The sequence below is a fragment of the Oncorhynchus clarkii genome, chromosome 16 (assembly GCF_045791955.1).
Source record: "Oncorhynchus clarkii lewisi isolate Uvic-CL-2024 chromosome 16, UVic_Ocla_1.0, whole genome shotgun sequence".
Lineage (NCBI taxonomy): Eukaryota > Metazoa > Chordata > Actinopteri > Salmoniformes > Salmonidae > Oncorhynchus > Oncorhynchus clarkii.
Genome location: NC_092162.1, coordinates 25,951,417 through 25,974,254, shown reverse-complemented (window position 1 = coordinate 25,974,254; position 22,838 = coordinate 25,951,417). Strand labels below are relative to the sequence as shown.

At 40.8% G+C, this 22,838-nt stretch overlaps 1 protein-coding gene across 1 annotated transcript in view; it reads left to right on the top strand.

The window, feature by feature from the left end:
• LOC139367542 (parathyroid hormone 3 receptor) overlaps positions 1-22,087 on the top strand; it is a 58,565-nt gene extending 36,478 nt beyond the window's left edge. Inside the window, exons 6-13 of the mRNA XM_071105789.1 lie at positions 5,270-5,423; positions 7,367-7,520; positions 12,303-12,363; positions 12,450-12,516; positions 12,791-12,885; positions 13,299-13,440; positions 15,762-15,803; positions 21,560-22,087. Of these exons, the coding sequence (XP_070961890.1) occupies positions 5,270-5,423; positions 7,367-7,520; positions 12,303-12,363; positions 12,450-12,516; positions 12,791-12,885; positions 13,299-13,440; positions 15,762-15,803; positions 21,560-22,087 (1,243 nt within the window). The remainder of the gene's footprint in view (positions 1-5,269; positions 5,424-7,366; positions 7,521-12,302; positions 12,364-12,449; positions 12,517-12,790; positions 12,886-13,298; positions 13,441-15,761; positions 15,804-21,559) is intronic.
• The last annotated feature ends 751 nt before the right edge of the window (positions 22,088-22,838 follow it).

The following is a 22,838-nucleotide window of genomic DNA, read 5'->3' as shown; positions in this document are numbered from 1 at the left end:
CATCTACACACAATACCCCATAATGACAAAGCAAACATTTTGCTAATTTATTCTAAATAAAAACATATCACATTTACATAAGTATTCAGACCCTTTACTCAGTACTTTGTTGAAGCACCTTTGGCAGTGATTACAGCTTCGAGTCTTCGTGGGTATGACACTACAAGCTTGGCACACCTGTATTTTGGGAGTTTCTCCAATTCTTCTCTGCAGATCCTCTCAAGTTCCTTCAGGTTGGATCGGGAGCGTCGCTGCACAGCTGTTTTCAGGTATCTCCAAAGATGTTTGATCAGGTTCAAGTCCGGGCTCTGGCTGGGCCACTCAAGGACATTCACAGACTTGTCCCGAAGCCACTCCTGCGCTGTCTTGGCTGTGTGCTCAGGGTTGTTGTCATGTTTTCATCCCAGTCCCTGCCACTGAAAAACATACCCACAGCATGATGCTGCCACCACCATGCTTCACCATAGGGATGGTGCCAGGTTTTGTCCAGATGTGACGCTTGGCATTCAGGCCAAAGAGTTCAGTCTTGGATTTATTAGAACAGAGAATATTGTTTCTCATGGTTTGAGAGATCTTTAGGTGCCTTTTGACAAACTCCCAATGGACTGTCATGTGCCTTTTACTGAAGAGTGGCTTCCGCCTTATGGAGTGCTGCAGAGATGGTTGTTCTTCTGGAAGGTTCTCCCATTGCCACAGAGGCACTCTGGAGCTCTGTCAGAGTGACCATCGGGTTCTTGGTCACCTCCCTGACCAATGCTCTTCTCCCCCTATTGCTCAGTTTGGACAGGTGGCCAGCTCTAGGAAGAGTCTTGGCGGTTCCAAACTTCTTCCATTTAAGAGTGATGGAGGCCACTGTGTTCTTGGGGAAGCTGCAGATTTTATTTGGTACCCTTCCCCAGATCTGGGACCTTATATAGACAGTTGTCTGCCTTTCCAATTCATGTCCAATCAATTTAATTTACTACAGGTGGACTCCAATCAAGTTGTAGAAACATCTCAAGGATGATCAATGGAAACAGCATGCACCTGAGCTTAATTTCTAGTCTCAGAGCAAATGGTCTGAATACTTACATTACCGTTCAAAATTTTGGGGTCACTAAGAAATGTCCTTGTTTTTGAAAGAAAAGCTAATTTTTGTCCATTAAAAGAACATAAAATTGATCAGAAATACAGTGTAGACATAGTTAATGTTGTAAATGACTATTGTAGCTGGAAACGACAGATTATTTATGGAATATCTAAATAGACATACAGAGGCCCATTATCAGCAACCATCACTCCTGTGTTCCAATGGCACTTTGTGTTAGCTAATCCAAGTTTATAATTTTAAAAGGCTAATTGATCATTAGAAAACCCTTTTGCAATTATGTTATTCTAGCTGAAAACTGTTGTCCTGATTAAAGAAGCAATGAAACTGGCCTTCTTTAGACTAGTTGAGTATCTGGAGCATCAGCATTTGTGGGTTTGATTACAGGATCAAAATGGCTAGAAACAAATAACTTTCTTCTGAAACTCGTCAGTCTATTCTTGTTCTGAGAAATGAAGGGTATTCCATGTGAGAAATTGCCAAGAAACTGAAGATATCGTACAACGCTGTGCACCATTGCCTTCGCAGAACAGCGCAAACTGTCTCTAACCATAATAGAAAGAGGAGTGGGAGGCCCCGGTGCACAACTGAGCAAGAGGACAAGTACATTAGAGTGTCTAGTTTGAGACAGACGCCTCACAAGTCCTCAAGTGGCAGCTTCATTAAATAGTACCCGCAAAACACCAGTCTCAATGTCAACAGTGAAGAGGCGACTCCTGGATGCTGGCCTTCTAGGCAGCGTTCCTCTGTCCAGTGTCTGTGTTCTGTTGCCCATCTTAATATTTTATTTGTATTTTCCAGTCTGAGATATGGCTTTTTCTTTGCAACTCTGCCTAGATGGCCAGCATCCCAGAGTCGCCTCTTCACTGTCGACGTTGAGACTGGTGTTTTATGTGTGGGTTGTGGGTGTAACTACCCATTTAGTGGGGGATATTCAAAACTGACCTAAGATCAGTGTCTAGGGGCAGTCTCACTGTACACCAAAAATGTGACTGACAGGCTTATGTAGCAAAATGTGAAATTGAATTTTTTACATTGAATAAAAGTAGAGACTCAGCTACAAAATGGTATATCATACACTACATTTGAGGAACAATGGGAAAGTAATTTTGCTTTGAAAGTTGATAAACTTGTAAACTCACTTTTGAGAAAATATTTTTGGTACTACTACTGAAGAGCCCTTCTTTGTCTACACCCATTCAGCATCGTTCACATCCTCTTAACCTTTATCTCCACCCATCTCTTTAAGGGTTTATCTGAGCGTTCTGTACTAACAGCAGACAAGCACCCATGTAAAGACCTTTATTATACACAGATTCGAAATAGCTACCGATAACAAACATGTATTTTGTGGTTGTGACACAGAGGCTCTTGACCATTTATTTTGGGACTGTTCTTATGTCAGATGATTTTGGAGTGAGAGAAGATTTTTTTAAACTGCTATTAATGTCAATTTGAAAGACTCTGATATTTTGTTTTATTTTGATCCAAATTATATAGAACCTGATTTAACTATCATTGTTAATTTGTTTATTTTTCATGCCAGATTCTTTACTCATAAAATGAAGTGAGCAGAGAACAAACCCCTCTTCACATTGTTTAAGATAGAATTGAAATGATTTTGAAATGATTGGTAAGTGTAAAAACAAAAAAGCAATATGTACCATAAAACTTCTTGACAAATTGAAATTGTATCTCGATATGTAATACCCGTCTGTTTATGTACTCTTGTTTGTATACAGTTGAAGTTTACATACACCTTAGCCAAATACGTTTAAAATCAGTTTTTCACAATTCCTGACATTTAATCCTAGTAAAAATTCCCCTTCTTAGGTTAGTTAGGATCACCACTTTGTTTTAAGAATGTGAAATGTCAGAATAATAGTAGAGAGAGATTATTAGAGAGAGATTTATTTCAGCTTTTATTTCTTTCATCACATTCCCTGTGGGTCAGAAGTTTACATATGTCACGCCCTGACCTTAGAGATCCTTATTTATTCTCTATGTTTGGTTAGGTCAGGGTGTGACTCGGGTGGGAGAATCTATGTTTTCTATTTCTTTATTGTTCTTGCCTAGTGTGGTTCCCAATCAGAGGCAGCTGTCTATCGTTGTCTCTGATTGGGGATCATATATAAGTTGTGATTTTCCGATTGGGTTTTGTGGGGAGTTATTTTCTGTTTAGCTGTTTTGTTGCCTGACAGAACTGTGCACTTTCGTTTTTTCTACTTTGTTATTTTGTTGCGGTGTTCAGTTTATTAAAAATCATGAACGCCTACAACGCTGCACCTTGGTCTCCTTCTTCAACCCACAAGAACGTTACAACATATACTCAATTAGTATTTGGTAGCATTGCCTTTAAATTGTTTAACTTGGGTCAAACGTTGCAGGTAGCCTTCACAAGCTTCCCACAATAAATTGGGAGAATTTTGGCTCATTCCTCCTGACATAGCTGGTGTAACTGAGTCAGGTTTGTAGGCCTCTTTGCTCACACACGTTTTTTCAGTTCTGCCCACAAATGTTCTATAGGAGTGAGGTCAGGACTTTGTGATGGCCACTCCAATACCTTGACTTTGCTGTCCTTAAGCAATTTTGCCACAACTTTGGAAGTATGCTTGGGGTCATTGTCCATTTGGAAGACCCATTCGCGACCAAGCTTTAACTTCCTGACTGATGTCTTGACATGTTGCTTCAATATATCCACATCATTTTCCTACCTCATAATGCCATCTATTTTGTGAAGTGCACAAGTCCCTCCTGCATCAAAGCACCCCTACAACAGGATGCTGCCACCCCTGTGCTTCACGGATGGGATGGTGTTCCCCTGGCTTGCAAGCCTCCCCCATTTCTCCATAAAGTACAATGTTTGTCCCCATGTGCAGTTGTAAACTGTAATCTGTCTTTTTTATGGCGGTTTTGGAGCAGTGGCTTCTTCCTTGCTGAGCGGCCTTCCAGGTTATGTTGATATAGGACTCGTTTTACTGTGGATATAGATTATTTTGTACCTGTTTTCTCCAGCATCTTCTCAAGGTCCTTTGTTGTTGTTCTGGGATTGATTTGCACTTTTGGCACCAAAGTACGTTCATCTCTAGGATATGTTTCCTTCCTGAGAGGTATGACGGCTGCGTGGTCCCATGGTGTTTATACTTGCGTACTATTGTTTGTACAGATGAACGTGGTACCTTCAGGTGTTTGGAAATTGCTCCATTGGCTGATTTCTTTTGATTTTCCCATTATGTTCAGAGTAACGTTAGATGGCCAGAAATGGTTACTTGCAGTCTTTTGTTAAGACTAGTAGCTAGCTAGGTAAACAATGAACCATAATCACAACTCATGACGTTACTACCCTGTATGAATCTGCAGGTAGCTAACCAACCAGGTTCAATGTTACCTAGCCATGCAAATGGCTCTGAGATACGAATAATAACATCATACATGTAGCGTTAGCTAGGGAGCCAGCCAGCTAACGTTAGCTAGCTAAAGGTACACTTTTACTTGAAATGAAACTACTTTCTTACCTGTGTATATCATAGATGGACGCGTCTCCTTTCACGGGTGCCATGGTTGTCCTTAGTTTGAAGATGTAATCCGGAGACAGGTGTTTTCTCCATCTCCTTAGCTAGCATACTCTAATTCCATTGAACTCGGTTCTCCAGAAAGTGGAGAGCAACACTTATGCAGTTTTACTACGTGATACATAAAAAAGCCCTGTTAGACAGGATTACCAACACATGCTGACCAGCTCAAATAGACAGAAGCGTGCTGCATGGTAGACCAATCCAAACTCATCTCTTGGTATGTCCAGCCCACTCATTATCTCAGCCAATCATGGCTAGCGGGAAGGTTGCTGACTTTTTCTGTGGCTAAACCAAGTAGGCTCATAATTTAACAATGCACACTAAGATACCTATCTGTTTTTCATGTGATGAGCATGTGGCAAGTGTAGGCCTCATAGGTAGCTGTTGGGGTCTCTGAACCTATTGTAATCTGCACTGGAATTACTGCTCAACAATGTTATCAGATGGATGAGATCTGATGTGTCTTCAGTGGGTGGTTTTGTATGATTATTTTTGTTTCACATGTTCTGGATGGTTAATATGACAAAAGTTTATTTGAGCTGTTGTTTGATTTAGTGAAAGAAGCATTGCAAACATTACTATCTCTCGCTCTCTCTCTTCCCTCCAGGCGTCTCCACTGTACACGGAACTACATCCACATTCACCTCTTCACCTCCTTTGTGTTTCGGGCCATCAGTATCTTTGTGAAGGATGCTGTCCTCTATGCCATGTCTGACGACGGAAAGACTGAAGCAGAGGAATTGGCAGAGAGACCCCATATGGTACTGTGCACTTCTGTACTGACTAAAATTAGATTAGATTGAAGTGTATTGTCCTACACGAGGAACATCTTCCCACAGCTCACACATACATAAACCACATAGAAAAACACAGCAGGAAACAAACAACAGTAAACAGTAAGATATAATTAGTACCCCCACACCTGCACATATAGGAGGAAGCTACATAGAATTCTTCTTAAAGTGTGGCTGAACTTTTCCCGTGGCTTTTCTGCTGCTTATTAAGAAATGCGGTTCAATGTGGGTGTGTTATGTTTGCTATTGTTGTTTGTCCCTCTTGAATCACCATAGACCACCTTTACTCCACACAGATGCGTACAAAGCTCTCCCTCGCCCTCCTTTTTGAAAATCTGAACGTTTTCAAAAAGTCATCTGTGTCATCTATCCTCCCGATTCCTGCTTACAAGCAAAAACTAAAGCAAGAAGTACCAGTGACTCATTCAATATGAAACGGTCAGATGACGCGGATGCTACGCTACAGGACTGTTTTGCTAGCAAAGACTGGAAAATGTTCCGCGATTCATCCAATGGCATTGAGGAGTATACCACCTCAGTCACTGACTTCATCAATAAGTGCATCAATGATGTGGTCCCCACAGTGACTGTACGTACATATCCCAACCAGAAGCTATGGATTACAGGCAAATTCCACACCGAGCTAAAGGTTAGAGCTGCCGCTTTCAAGTAGCGAGACACTAATCCAGACGCTTATAAGATATCCCGCTATACCCTCAGACGAACCATCAAACTGTCAAAGCTTCAATACAGGACTAAGATTGAATCCTACTTCACCGGCTCTGACACTCGTTGGATGTGACAGGGCTTTCAAACTATTACGGACTACAAAGGGAAACCCAGCCGCAAGCTGCCCAGTGACACGAGCCTACCAGATGAGCTAAATTCCTTTTATGTGTGGTGCCAGGACAACAACCTCTCCCTCAACATGAGCAAGACAAAGGAGATGATTGTGGCCTACAGGAAAAGGAGGGCTGAACACGACCCCATTCACACCGACTGGGCTATAGTGAAGTGGGCGACAGTTTCAAGTTCCTTGGTGTCCACATCACCAACAAACTATCATGGTCAAAACACACCAAGAATGTCTTGAAGAGGGCACGACAACACCTTTTCCCTTCGGTAGACTGAAAAGATTTGGCATGGGTCCCCAGATCCTAAAAAAGTTATACAGCTGCACCTTCGAGAGCATCACCATCTGGTATGGCAATACGATTGGATAGTGTGCAAACTCCGTGCATGACAATTCTCCCTAGGCGTTACCATCCTGTGTTAGTGGGCAAGTGGGAATGATCAAAATCAAAACCCAGCCCTCATGTAAGTCGTTGCATTTACACTAATCTCACAAAACTCTGTTTTGGAATATATTGACTTTATGACCAATGTTGTCATACTTACACTTTTTTGACAGTTTTGGCACTGGAATAAATGTTTCTGACCAATATCGATGACACAGTTTTCAACTAGAGATGTTGGTTTTTGTGTTCAGTTGCCCTTGGTGATGAAACTCCTCCCAAGTCTTGATGTCTCTGAAAATGTCAAGTAAAAATAAGATATTCAATTAGCAGAGGATTTTATCCAAAGTTAATTACAGAAATGTCAACATTGACAGTGACACAAACATTCAGTATATGTGGCCCATGCGGGATTCAATCGCACAATTCGATGTTCCTTACACCGTGCTCTATCCCAGGGGGCCAGAAAAAGGGCAGTTATTGGAAAATATTTAGGTCCATTATAATTTCGACATACTTGTAATGTAGTTTAAGCTACGGATTGAAACCGTAGTTTGCCCCACCTGCTCTAACCCATTGATCCATTGGAACCATTATCTGATGATATGTGGAATGTACCAAGTCCCTTATAAACAATATGAACATGACACCTCTCTTCTCTCTGGCACCCTATAGGTGGGCTGTAAGGTGGCCGTTACTCTCTTCCTGTATTTCCTGGCGACCAATCACTACTGGATCCTGGTGGAGGGGCTGTACCTGCACAGCCTCATCTTCATGGCCTTCCTCTCAGACAAGAACTACCTGTGGGCGCTCACCATCATCGGCTGGGGTGAGTTTTTCTACACACCCTGCAGGATACAACTTTCTGGTTCCAGGTAGGACCATTTTACCTAACGAGGTACCCTCAAAAAACTCTTTATGATGAAACGATTTTACCTTGAACCTAAAAAGGTTCTAGAACCAAAAGGGGGTCTACTATGGAACCAAAAAATGGTTCTCCAGGGTTAGCCAAGGAATCCTTTAAGGTTTTATGGTACCTTTTTTTCTAAGAGTGTAGACCAGTGATTCAGCCCATTGACTTTTCAAGTTGTCTTTTTTGCAGCCATTTCAGAAGATTGATTTATCGTATGAATTGGGTTCCTGGGGCGTTAAAGTGGCAATCTGCAGTATAAAACAATAACGAAGCGTGCACCCCATCACTGTTTCAGTAAACTGCTGGGGATGGGGCTGGAGAAATGTAACCACTCTCAAAATCATAGACAGAGCTAAGGCTGCAAGGACAGGCCATACTAAGGACTGGCCGTCCATGATTTCAAAATGATAGTTTGAGTCATGTCTTGAGGCAATACAGTGTTTGTTCACATTTACATTGTTTACACAAAAATTGGTAAAGCAAGCTTACTGTATATGTTGGGATCTGACGGGGAATGACAGTTGAACTAAACTAATGAGGCATTTATTAGTGATATTCTTCAAAAATCAATGGGTATATACAGTGGGCGATTTTAGCATGTAAATGTTGGTGGGGCAAACATTTTAAAAAAAAAGTGGAATGCATGCCAGCAAAGCCACTAAACAATATATTAATTGCACTATAACAGTGGAAAACGGTGCCCACAAACTGTTAGGGTCTACATAGAGCTGTTCCAACAGCAGTCCCAACATCTTACCACTGTTACACCTGGCTATCAGCGGAGCCTTTTCTGGCAGCAAAACAGTTAATTCAGCCTCATTTACTGTCTTTAAAAAAAACATAGCTGATATGGCTGACTTGCTTAAACAAATGTGGTTTCTAATGACAATTGAGATGTACAAACTATGGCATAAGGGGACGACAAGTGGATAAGAGGCAATCCATAATTTCGATTAAGACAACGACCGAGCTAGGACTGTTATATTTGTCAATATTTGTCATATTTGTCAAATTTGTCAATCTGTTTAGCACTTCTGAAATGTACAATAACAGAATTCAGAACATGGGCCGTTCTTACAGTGCTCTCCCTGTACACCAAGTTAGAACCGTAGGATAAATAAAGGGGGCATATAAGCAGACAATGAAAGCTCTTACAATATTTGATGATTACATTTCTCTAAAACAGGTTATAGACTACAGTAGAACAGTCAGAACAGTGGGCTACTAACATCTTACTACACAACATACACTTAGCATTACTTTCTTAGTTACAGTATACATATCCCCCTGGCACATTACATAATTTATGAAGCAACAAACAATATATTTTTGGAATCACATTGTTGTGCTCGGCTCACTTGAACAGTCCTTCGAGTTAACAGTTGTTTTGAGCGCGGCACAAATCATGCTTCATTGATAGCATGGCCAATGTTAGATGTTTATCATTATAAACTTGGAAAAGAACCCATTGATCCCAGATTTGGGATCACAGAGCCACTGTCACTGATTCCTTCCAAACCACTCATTGTTGAATTTGCGATTTCCAACTTGTGAAATGTTTATGTCCAATGGCCGATGAGCACCGATATGTTTTATCTATAATTTCTCTTCATTATTTCTCTTCATATGACAAGGATTAAAAAGGATTTGCCAGTAGATTGTCGACTTGATTCATGATGATGACTGCTCCCTAAGATTGTGAAAGTATGATGTTGACATGATCAGTCCAATCAAAGCTACTGTACATATAACGTGATTTGACGTAATTTTATCTGTGGCCAATGACCTTGAGCCTTCTTGGATGGGCACTTCTATGGCAGCAGCCGAAGGGCTTGAATTTTCAAGGTCTGTTCTTACACTTGGCAGTGAAGTGAAGTCCCCAGTGACAGAACACTGAGCCAATCATAGCGCAACGCTCTGTTCTGCTGGCCTGCCCCACCACCACAGAAAGCACTGCGCTAGACTGAAACACCTGGAGCTGCCTTACTCAAGAAATCAAAAAAGAGACCCTATTTGTATGCAGCTTTATTAACTCAATGATATATATTATTTTTTACATTGTTTGTAAACTGATATGTGACATGTATTAATGCCAAAAGAACATGCAAAACACGTTAATGCTAAAATGTGGGGCTCAAAACAACTGCTCTGAATGACTGGTCGCCACTGGGTATACAGTGCCTTGCGAAAGTATTCGGCCCCCTTGAACTTTGCGACCTTTTGCCACATTTCAGGCTTCAAACATAAAGATATAAAACTGTATTTTTTTGTGAAGAATCAACAACAAGTGGGACACAATCATTAATGGAACGACATTTATTGGATATTTCAAACTTTTTTAACAAATCAAAAACTGAAAAATTGGGCGTGCAAAATTATTCAGCCCCTTTACTTTCAGTACAGCAAACTCTCTCCAGAAGTTCAGTGAGGATCTCTGAATGATCCAATGTTGACCTAAATGACTAATGATGATAAATACAATCCACCTGTGTGTAATCAAGTCTCCGTATAAATGCACCTGCACTGTGATAGTCTCAGAGGTCCGTTAAAAGCGCAGAGAGCATCATGAAGAACAAGGAACACACCAGGCAGGTCCGAGATACTGTTGTGAAGAAGTTTAATGCCGGATTTGGATACAAAAAGATTTCCCAAGCTTTAAACATCCCAAGGAGCACTGTGCAAGCGATAATATTGAAATGGAAGGAATATCAGACCACTACAAATCTACCAAGACCTGGCCGTCCCTCTAAACTTTCAGCTCATACAAGGAGAAGACTGATCAGAGATACAGCCAAGAGGCCCATGATCACTCTGGATGAACTGCAGAGATATACAGCTGAGGTGGGAGACTCTGTCCATAGGACAACAATCAGTCGTATATTGCACAAATCTGGCCTTTATGGAAGAGTGGCAAGAAGAAAGCCATTTCTTAAAGATATCCATAAAAAGTGTCGTTTAAAGTTTGCCACAAGCCACCTGGGAGACACACCAAACATGTGGAAGAAGGTGCTCTGGTCAGATGAAACCAAAATTTAACTTTTTGGCAACAATGCAAAACGTTATGTTTGGCGTAAAAGCAACACAGCTCATCACCCTGAACACACCATCCCCACTGTCAAACATGGTGGTGGCAGCATCATGGTTTGGGCCTGCTTTTCTTCAGCAGGGACAGGGAAGATGGTTCAAATTGATGGGAATATGGATGGAGCCAAAAACAGGACCATTCTGGAAGAAAACCTGATGGAGTCTGCAAAAGACCTGAGACTGGGACGGAGATTTGTCTTCCAACAAGACAATGATCCAAAACATAAAGCAAAATCTACAATGGAATGGTTCAAAAATAAACATATCCAGGTGTTAGAATGGCCAAGTCAAAGTCCAGACCTGAATCCAATCGAGAATCTGTGGAAAGAACTGAAAACTGCTGTTCACAAATGCTCTCCATCCAACCTCACTGAGCTCGAGCTGTTTTGCAAGGAGGAATGGGAAAAAAATTCAGTCTCTCGATGTGCAAAACTGATAGAGACATACCCCAAGCGACTTACAGCTGTAATCACAGCAAAAGGTGGCGCTACAAAGTATTAACTTAAGGGGGCTGAATAATTTTGCACGCCCAATTTTTCAGTTTTTGATTTGTTAAAAAAGTTTGAAATATTCAATAAATGTCGTTCCACTTCATGATTGTGTCCCACTTGTTGTTGATTCGTCACAAAAAAATACAGTTTTATATCTTTATGTTTGAAGCCTGAAATGTGGCAAAAGGTCGCAAATTTCAAGGGGGCCGAATACTTTCGCAAGGCACTGTATATCATTAATCTAAAAATCCAAAAAAGGGTTTAAAAGCAGCCACAGATTGCCTATTTAAACACTCCTCCATGTGTTGCGAGATCAGATTACGTGAGTAGTGCACCTGCAGGAAAAGACCAGAGATGTAAAGTACTTGAGTAAAAAATACTTGAAAGTACTACTGAAGTAGTTTTTTTTAGGTATCTGTACTGGACTTTACTATTCATATTTTTAACTACTTTTACTTTTACTTCACTACATTCCTAAAGACAATTATGTACTTTTTACTTCACACATTTCCCTGACACCCAAAAGTACTTGTTACATTTGGAATGCTTTGCAGGACAGGAAGATAGTCTAATTCACACACTTATCAAGATAACATTCTTTGCCATCTCTACTGCCTCTGATCTGTTGCCTAGTTAAATAAAGGTTAAATAAAAAATAACAAAAATATCTGGTGGACTCACTAAACACATACTTTGTTTGCAAATTATGTCTGAGTGTTGGAACATGCCCCTTGCTGTCCGTAAAATAAAACAAAACAAAGAAAATGGTGCCGTCTGGTTTGTTTAATATAAGGAATTTTAAATGATTTTTACTTTTGATACTTAAGTATATTTTATCAATTCCATTTACTTTTAATACTTAAGTATATTTAAAACCAAATACTTTTAGACTTTTACTCAGGTAGGATTTTACTGGGTGACTTTTACTTTTACTCGAGTCATTTTCTTTTAAAGTGTTTTTCCGTTTACTCAAGTATGACAATTGGGTAGTTTTTCCGCTGCTGCAAAAGACCCCCTGGAAAGATACCTTTGTTGTGTATGTAAGATAGCCCAGATGGGAATTCAACATTATTCAACATTCATCTATTTCACCCACCTACCGCTTTCCCTTCCTCTCTCATAGGTGTCCCTGCAGTGTTTGTGTCTATTTGGGTCAGTGCGCGAGCATCACTGGCAGACACTCAGTGAGTCCCTTTATACATAATTGTTTGTACATCACAATTAAGTGAATAATCACACTTAACAGCAGCTATTCTACACACATTTGCAGGTGCTGGGACATCAGTGCGGGAAATCTGAAGTGGATCTATCAAGTCCCAATTCTTGCAGCTATTGTAGTAAGCAAATATTTCCTTTTCACCTAGACTCATGCACTTCACAAGCATTGGTCTCTTGTCCCTTTTTTATTGTTTGATAGCATCCTTGATTTCACATCAAACATTGTATTTGACACAATCCAAATCAACTCAAAAGCTGAAAGGTACTATTTATTGGTATTCATACCATGAATACGGTGTCCGAAGTCAGAGTGACTGTTACACACCAACTCCTTGTGACTCTGAGGCTGTCTTAATATGGACACCTTACATGTATTTCTAACTCTTCCTACAGGTGAACTTCTTCCTGTTCCTCAACATCATACGAGTGTTGGCCTCTAAGCTGTGGGAGACCAACACAGGCAAACTGGACCCCCGTCAGCAGTACAGGTGAGGGGCTGCATTAGACTAATAATCAGTAAAAGACTGACAATAGACTAGTAGTAAACTAGTAATGCACTTGTAATAAACAGCACTAGTAGTAGCATGGATCAATTAATGCATACGTGCTTTATGCATATTATACAACCCACAATTTCTTCACTTGCGATAGAGCCTAGGCTAGTTTTTCCCGATTGCATGACATGTGACTGTAAATTTGTGTTTTGAAAAATATAATTTGAAATCAGAAATCACCATGCATGGTATGGGAATACAATGGCTGTATTTTGATGGTAAATCCTACGTTGTCTTACATAGCTTCACGTTTCTCGAAATCAAGGCCACTTTATTCAAACATAGATAAATAGCATATTACACTGCTATAATATTATCTGTAAAATTGTGTCTGCTCCTGTCCACAGGAAGCTGTTGAAATCCACCCTTGTCCTGATGCCCTTGTTTGGAGTGCACTATATGGTGTTTATGGCTCTACCCTACACTGAGGTTACGGGCCTGTTGTGGCAGGTGCAGATGCACTACGAGATGTTCTTCAACTCTTCCCAGGTCAGACACCCCAAAGGGCAAATACTCCCTGAGAGAAAAACATATATTTTTTAGTTAGTTTTGATCGTGTTTTGAGGTTGACGTTTATTGTCATGAGTCTTGTCCTGGAGGCAGAACTGAGTGATTTCCCCATAGATAGGGCAGCTGAAAAGTAACAATTGGCTATATTGTAAAAATGTATGAAAACAAACATTTGATTTTTGGTCTTAATTTAATTTTGGGATAGGCGTCCCACTTCCTGTGAAACTGAAGGGCGCGCAATTCAAATAAATAATCATAAGTTATGAATATAAACATTTAGGTACATATAAGTGTCTTATATCGGTTGAAAGCTTACATTATTTTAATTTTATAATATGTTTATTATTTTACAATAAAAAAATCAAATAAAAAAGACAGCAATACTAACAATGACATTCATTGTACTGTTGAATGGGATGGCCAATTTAGAGGACAAAACTAAACTTAACTCACACATACACAAAATAAAACTAAATCCTATTAGGTGGTACATGTATAACAAGACAGCATATAGTCATTACAAGCAGTGTAGTTAAGCCAAAAATAAATATTGAGTGGAGTACAGCACAGAGTAGCAGCAGATCGTCAACCCAGTTATGAAGCGGGACTAGACCATTTATCCAGTATCGGCTGACATATTTTGTAAAACATTGAACTTCTATTGGAGGTATTGTATCGAATCTTTTCCATATGTATTACATTCCCTAAATCCTTTTCCATATGTATTACATTCCCTAAATCATTTTCCATATGTATTACATTCCCTAAATCCTTTTCCATATGTATTACATTCCCTAAATCCTTTTCCATATGTATTACATTCCCTAAATCCTTTTCCATATGTATTACATTCCCTAAATCCCGTAACCACATTTCAAAGGTAGGTACAGTCTCCAGTTTCCAAAATTGCAATATGAGCCTTTTGGCTAATAGAGTACAAAGAGAGACAGCTTTCCCTTCGTGGTTATTCCCATCAACTGTACCAAACAGAGCGGTGGGTCTGGGGCTAGAACTCTATCAAAGGCTCTAGATAAGTAATCAAAAATGAGAGCCCAGTAAACATGTAACTTAGGACATGTCCAGAAAATCTAATGTGGGACTATTTGGCTTCATGCCATACTGTGGGATATGTGTCCTTACGAAATTCCTGATTTGAAAGCTTACATTCTTGTTATCTAACTGCACTGTCAGATTTACAGTAGCTATTACAGCAAAAACATGTCACGCGATTGTTTGAGGATGGCGCCCCACATCAAAATATTTTTACACCGGCACAGGTTTCATAAATTCACAAATAGTGATTACATTTTCACTTACTTTTTGAAAATCTTCCTCTGATTTGTCATCCAAAGGGTTCCAGCTATAACATGTAGTGTCGTTTTGTTAGATAAAATCCTTCTTTATATCCCAAAAATTCTGTTTAGTTAGCACCATCGATTTCAGTAGTCCACTTGTTCAACATGCAGAGAAAGGAATCCGAAAATCTAATCTTTGTTTCAACAAGTCAAAATATGTTTCTATTTACTCCTCAGATTGCCTAAAATGTAATCAAACTATAACATTTCTTATGGAAAGAAGTATGTTCAATAGGTAACCGATTTTAGCAGGTGCGTCCTGTCTTCATGGCACACGCAAACACGTATTTCCAAGACTGTGTTCCTGTACTAAAACTGATATTTCGTATTCGTTTTTGAAGTTACAAGCCTGAAACATTGAACATAGACTGCTGACACCCTGTGGAGACCATAGGAATTGCATCCAGGGAGCTAATTTTCAATATGACCTTGTACTTGCCATTCTAGGAGGATGGTCTCTCTCTCAAAAAAATTCTGGTTGGTTTTTCTTTGGATTTTCTTCTACCATATCTATTGTGTCATATTCTCCTATATTATTTTAACATTTCTTCAAACTTCAAAGTGTTTTCTTTCCAATGGTACCAATTATATGCATATCCTGTCTTCAGGGCCTGACGAATTCATTCAAGTGGAAATTTAGAAAAATTTTGAAAAAATGGGCCTACCCCTAAGAAGGGTTAGGGTTAGGCATTATGATTAGCAATGTGTTTTTTTGTGTGGCTGTGTCAGTTAGAAACCACTCTGCAGAGCTGCCTCCAGAACAAAATTAATGACGAAAAAATACTAATCTGCCAAATTTATGCAGGCTATTGTCCATCAACTGTTGATGACTATTAATGACAAATTTATGTTATATCCTAAAAATCTGTCCTAAGTCCTGTGTCGAACAGCACTGAATGTATTTCCTTTATCTAAACTTGGCCTTTTTCCCTTTTATCCTTTCAGGGATTCTTTGTGGCATTCATCTACTGTTTCTGCAATGGGGAGGTAAATTCAGAACAATCTACGGATTGAATATCTACGGAAGTCCAGTGAGGACATATGAATAAAACGCATTTTTCCCTATGTCGAGGTTACGACTTATCTCATAATCACTACATAACAAAACTTGTTTTTGTCAAGATCAAGATATAATCAAAAGTTACACAAATCATCTAATAATTTGTTCAGATGCACAACAATCACTTAATCAAGGAGCGCTGTGGCTGCGCTGATGTTTTAAGCCCTGAGCAATGCTTGACAGGCAATTGTCTCCCTGGCTGCGTGCCCCAAAGACTACAGCCAATCGCATGCAAGGAATAATGCAGCTAACTTGGCTAGTCTTGTAAGCTAGCTAGTTAGCTAAGTAGCTTGTTACCTATACTGGTTGTTAGTGTGCATAACTGTGTATAAATATCCTAAACAAATATATAAACGCAACATGCAACAATTTCCAAGATTTTACTGAGTTACAGTTCATATAAGGAAATTTAAATAAATAAATTGGGCCCTAATCCATGGATTTCACAGGACTGGAAATACAGATTTGCATCTGTTGGTCACAGATACGCTACTTGACCAAAAGTATGTGGACACCTGCTCGTCGAACATCTCATTCCAAAATCAGGGGTATTAATATGGAGTTGGTCCCCCCTTTGCTGCTTCAGCAGCCTCCATTCTTTTGGAAAGGCTTTCCACTAGCTGTTGGAACATTGCTGCAGGGACTCACTTCCATTCAGCCACAAGTGCATTAGTGAGGTCGGGCACTGATGTTGGACGATTAGGCCTGGCTCGCAGTTGGCATTCCAATTCATCCCAAAGGTGTTCGATGGGGTTGAGGTCAGGGCTCTGTGCAGACCAGTCAAGTCCTTCCACACCAATCTCGACAAACCATTTCTGCATGGACCTCGCTTTGGGCACTGGGGTATTGTTATGATGAAACAGGAAAGGGGCTTCCCCAAACTGTTGCCAGAATGTTGGAAGCATAGAATCGTCTCTCCAATGTCATTGTATGCTGTAGCGTTAAGATTTCCCTTCACTGGAACTAAGGCTCCTAGCCCGAACCATGTGAAACAGCCCCATACCATTATTCCCCCTCCACTAAACTTTACAGTTTGCACTATTCATTCGGGCAGGTAGCGTTCTCCTGGCATCTGCCAAACCCAGATTTGTTTGTCAGACTGCCAGATGGTGAAGCTTGATTCAGCACTCCAGAGAAGATGTTTCCACTGCTCCAGAGTCCAATGGCGGCGAGCTTTACACCACTCCAACCGATGCTTGGCATTGCGAATGTTGATCTTAGGCTTGTGTGTTGCTGCTCTGCCATGGAAACCCATTTCATGAAGCTCCCAACGAACAGTTATTGTGGTGAAATGTCTTCCAGAGGCCGTTTGGAACTCGGTAGTGACTGTTTCAACCAAGGACAACCGATGTTTATGCAGTACATGCTTTAGGACTCGGCAGTCCCGTTCTGTGAGCTTGTGGAGCCCAAAAATCCTCAATGGGGGACATGTCTGGTGAGTATGCAGGCCATGGAAGAACTGGGACATTTTCTGCTTCCAGGAATTGTGTAAAGATCCTTGTCACATGGGGCCGTGCATTATCATGCTGAAACATAAGGTGTTGGTGGCAGATAAATTGGCTTCAGGATGGCACAGTATCTCTGTGCATTGAAATTGCCATCGATAAAAGGCAATTGTGTTTGTTTTCTGTAGCTTATGCCTGCCCATATCATAACCCCACTGCCACCATGTTGGGCTCTGTTCACAATGTTGGCACCAGAAAACCTCTTTCACACATGACACAATACACGTGGTCGGAAGTTGTAGGTCGGTTGGACATATTGCCAAATTCTCTAAAACGATGTTGAAGGAAGCTTATGGTAGATGAACATGAACAGTAAATTATCTGGCAACAGTTCTGGTGGACATTCCTGCCGTCAGCATGCCAATTGCATGCTCCCTCAAAACGAGTTACCTGGGGCATGTGAAAAAACTGCACATTTTAGTGATTTCCTTATTCTCCCAGCACAAGGTGCACCTGTGTAATGATCATGCTGTTAAATCAGCTTCTTGATATGCCACACCTGTCAGGTGTACGGATTATCTTGGCAAAGGAGAAATGCTCAGTAACAGGGATGAAAACAAATTTGTGAACAAATTTCGAGATAAATAACCTTTTTGTGCGTATGGAGTGGGTGAGCTCTATTCCTGGAATACTCACAGGCTGATGAATCAGGATGCTGCCTTGTAGGCTGTTTCATATGTAAGGCTCCTTGCAGACATTGTTGGCAGAATACGGTGCATTCTGAAAATATTAAGACCTCTTTACTTTTTCCACATGTTGTTACATTACAGCCTTATTCTTAAATGGATTACATACATTTTTTTCCTCATCAATCTACACACACTACCCCATAATGACAAAGCGATAACAGGTTTTTAGAAACATTTGCAAATGTATTAAGAATTTTAAAAAACAAAATACCTTTGCTATGAGACTCAAAATTGAGCTCATGTGCATCCTGTTTCCATTGATCATCCTTGAGATGTTTCTACAGCTTGATTGGAGTCCACCTGTGGTAAATTCAATTGATTGGACATGATTTGGAAAGGCACACTGTCTATTAATGTCCCACAGTTGACAGTGCATGTCAGAGCAAAAATGAAGCCAAGAGGTTGAAGGAATTGTCTGTAGAGCTCCAAGACAGGATTGTGTTGAGGCACAGATCTGGGAAAAGATACCAAAGAATTTCTGGAGCATTGAGGATCCCCAAGAACACAGTGGCCTCCATCATTCTTAAATGGAAGAAGTTAGGAACCACAAACTTTTCCTAGAGCTGGCCGCCCATCCAAACTGAGCAATTGGGGGAGAAGTGCCTTGGTCAGGGAGGTGACCAAGAACCCAATGGTCACCCTGACAGAGCTCCAGAGTACTTCTGTTGAGATGGGAGAACCTTACAGAAGGAAAACCTTCTCTGCATCACTCCACCAATTAGGCCTTTATGCTAGAGTGGCGAGACGAAACCCACTCCTCAGTAAAAGGCACTAGACAGCTCGGCTTGGAGTTTGCCAAAAGGCACCTAAATGACTCTGACCATGAGAAACTCTATAGCCTGAATTCCAAGCGTCATGTCTGGAGGAAACCTGGCACCATCCCTACGGTGAAGCATGGTGGTGGCAACATCATGCTGTGGAGATGTTTTTCAGCGGCAGGGACTGAGGTGCCAAAGGTGCTTCCACAAAGTTCTGAGTAAAGGGTTTGAATACTTATGCAAATGTGATATTTCAGTGCATTTTTTGTATAAATTTGAAAAGAATTCTGAAACTCTTTTTGCTTTGTCATTATAAGGTATATGCAGTTCATTGCATGATTAATATAATTCACCAATACATTTCTTGGTAGTCCAAAAAATATTGCTATCTGGTTGTGAATCACAGCTGGCCTGGTACATTATTTGCTGCCTCCACCAATTCGGGATGCACTGTTTCAGTTTCAATGACATAATATTTTGGACAAAAACGGATGAATGTAACTAATCTAATCAAATGTCACGATTGTTATAATAAGTGGACCAAGATAAAGCATGGTATGGTTCCATCCTCTTTATTATGAAGTGAAACTCAAAGAAAACAATAAATGCAAAACAAAAATGTGAAGCTGCTATAGTGCTCACAAGCAACTATACATAGACAAGATCCCACAAAACACAAAGGGGAAATGGCTGCCTAAATATGATCCCCAATCAGAGACAACGATAAACAGCTGCTTCTGATTGGGAACCATACCAGGCCAACATAGAAATATAATCACCTAGATGACCCACCCTAGTCACACACCGACCTAACCAACATAGAGAATAAAAAAGCTCTCTATGGTCAGGGCGTGACATCAAATCAAACTTTATTTGTCACAGCGCCAAATACAACAAGTGTAGACCTTACCGTGAAATGCTTACTTACAAGCCCTTAACCAACAGTGCAGTTCAAGAAGAGTTGAGAAAATATTTACCAAATAAACTTAAGTAAAAAATAATTAGTAAAAAGTAACACAATAAAATAACAATAACGAGGCTATATACAGGAGGTACCGGTACCGAATAATTGTGCAGTGGTTCAGGTTAGTTGAGGTAATTTGTACATGTAGGTAGGGGTGAAGTGACTATGCATTTATTTACAAGTCTCTGCTAGGTAAAGCCCCGCCTTATCGCAGCTCATTGGTCACCATAGCAGCACTCACCCGTTGCACGTGCTCCAGCAGGTATATCTCACTGGTCACCCCCAAAGCCATTTCCTCCTTCGGTTGTCTTTCCTTCCAGTTCTCTGCTGCCAATGACTGGAACGAACTGCAAAAATCTCAGGAGTCGGGACGAGACAAACAGACAAACAGGCAGCATTTCTCAACCAGTCGAAATCATGAATCAGCTGCCATAATTTTTATAGATATATACAAAGCAATGTCAATTGAAAAAAGGTCAAACGAAATGAAGTGCAGCTACTTTGCAGTCATTCCAGCTTCAGGTTGACGTGATTTTTATACCAAGCAAAATCGTGTCTCTTTAGCTCATTGTTATGGATGTATCGAAATAAATGTTGTGAGAAAACAGCTTAAACAAATGTAAATGCAGCTACTGTTGTTATTCTGGCTGCACGGCTTGACGTGACTGTAAGGCCATAGTTGGCTACCTAGCAAACAAGGGATAAGAATGTTGCCAGCCAGTATGTCAATGGAACACTTATGACTGGGTCGCGTCCATAGATACAGAACAAAAAGACTGAACGACTGGGTCGCGTCTCTGGCAACCAAACCGATAGAATGAATGACCAGCCGGCTTGGGTAGCAACCCTAGATTTGTGTCGGAACTATATCTTGTGGAAGGATGAAATAGTATGAATAAATTTAACAAAATAACGTTTTTAATGAAAATGTGTCAATTATTATTTGAATATGTTGGTAACCCGTTGTATAAAAGTGATAATGCCCTCGAAGCAAGTGTTTCGTCTCGGGCCTAACAACACCTGTGCCAATATATCCTCCAAACACCGGCTTCTCGGGCATTATCACTTAAGTGTGCAGTCTGAACGCTTGGAGAGAGAAGCGCTCTGAATTTACGAACAGACTATCTGACAATGCTCTGAATTTACGAACATCTAATCTAATTATCTAATGTTCCCTTGTTAGATTTGAGCTAATCTTGCTCTTGCTATTAGTATTTGATCTTGTTGTTGATGTGCATAACTGAGGGAGAGAGAGCCTACCTTTTCATGGTTGTTTGATCAATAGGACTGTAAAGTTCCCAAATGTAAGACTCCCGTGATATTTACATATTTTTGTGGCTTTTGCAAAAAATGTGTTCTAATAATCTAAAGTCGTGCTGTTACTACTGCCTGTAAACACACAGTCCGGTTCAAAGTGAATGATGGCAGGCCCGTGTGGCAAATAGCTTTTTTTGCATAAAGGGCTACTGTAGCTCTGATTGGTTATGGTGCACCGGTCGGCGTAGACTCTGGTCCCGGATGAGACAGATGTTTTTATTAGGTTTTATTTACAGCAGTGTCTATTATTTGTCCAAACACACGCCGCTTTCTCATTGTTTATTGCCATAGCATTTTCACAATTGCCTTAGTCTGTCATTCCCAAACAATCAATGAATTTATGAAGACGAGCATATCTAAGTGCTCGCTTGTCAGAAAGTGTAGCAGATTTTTATAAGATTTAATGTTGCTTAAACACTGTCAGTTCCACTTTAATTCCTGTCTTCCCAGGTGCAGGCGGAGGTAAAGAAGGCATGGCTACGGCGGAGCCTGGCCTTGGACCTCAAACAGAAGACCCGGGTGACCAGCAGTGGGGGCGGGGGCAGCTGCTACTATGGCGGCATGATGTCACACACCACCACCCACAGCGTGAGTCTGACTGTGGCCAATCCCAGAGGAATGTCCCTGAATGGGGCAGGGGCCCCCGGGATGGGAGGAGCTGGGGGAAGCAATGGGGGAGGGGGAAGCAGGCAGCCACGCCTCACCTCCTCCTTCCACCCCCTCACCAACCTGCCAGGTTACGTGCCCAGCAACATGGAGACCCCCAGGCAGAAACTTGTTATTTGGAAGCCTGCAGTGGGGGCTGGAGCTGAGGCCGGTGTTAGTGTCTTTCCCAGGAACCCCAGGGCTGCTTGCGAGGGGATCCAAGGGGGTGGTGGTGGAGCCAAGACAGAGCCTGCAGTCTCTGTGCCCCAGCGGTTGGGAGACGAGGACCCCTGCTGCTCTTTGTCTCTAAAGGAACTAGAGACCATCTTGTGAACTGGAACTGTCAGATCTATGGCGTCTAACAGTGAGAGCATCACTGTATCAGAGGCTTTACTTATCCAGATTCCTGCCATGGATCCATATCAAGGCTCCATTCAAGTGATCTCCAATGACCTATTTGAATCTCCCCTGAATCCTTCGTTTGACTGATGTCTGAAGACTTAGCTAAGTACATTTAGTTGGGGTTAAAGAATCATTGTGTGTAAACTGGTCTGATGAAACGATTATCAATAGAACATTGATCCAAGGATCATGAAGAAAAAACATGTACTTGTAGCATGATTGGTGATTTAATTTATCAGTGGTTGTAATAAAGAACCCAATGACTAGTGAGTTGCTGCACCCATTATGGAATGTGGAGTCCTGCATGCCTTTCTACACGTGCCATATTTTTTTGACAGACTATTGTTTTTCCTTTTATATTTGCCTGTCTGTCTGCTTGTCTGCTTTCTCTGATCTCTTCTCTGTCTGCCTAACAATTCATGCACTATTCGTCTATTGTAGTGAGATGTAATTTTTTATCTGAGAAAAACATGGAAATTAAGCTTTTACAGCAATGAATAAGCAGCAGTAGGCTGCATTTGAAGACATCCTTACCTGGGGCCCATCGCCCAATGAGCAAAACTGGTGCATTTAAAATCCCAATACACTTTACCATAAAACAATAATAGATTAATAAAATAACAAAAACACATGTCTAAAACAGTAAAATATCAGCTCAGGATTTACCTTCTTTACAGATTTA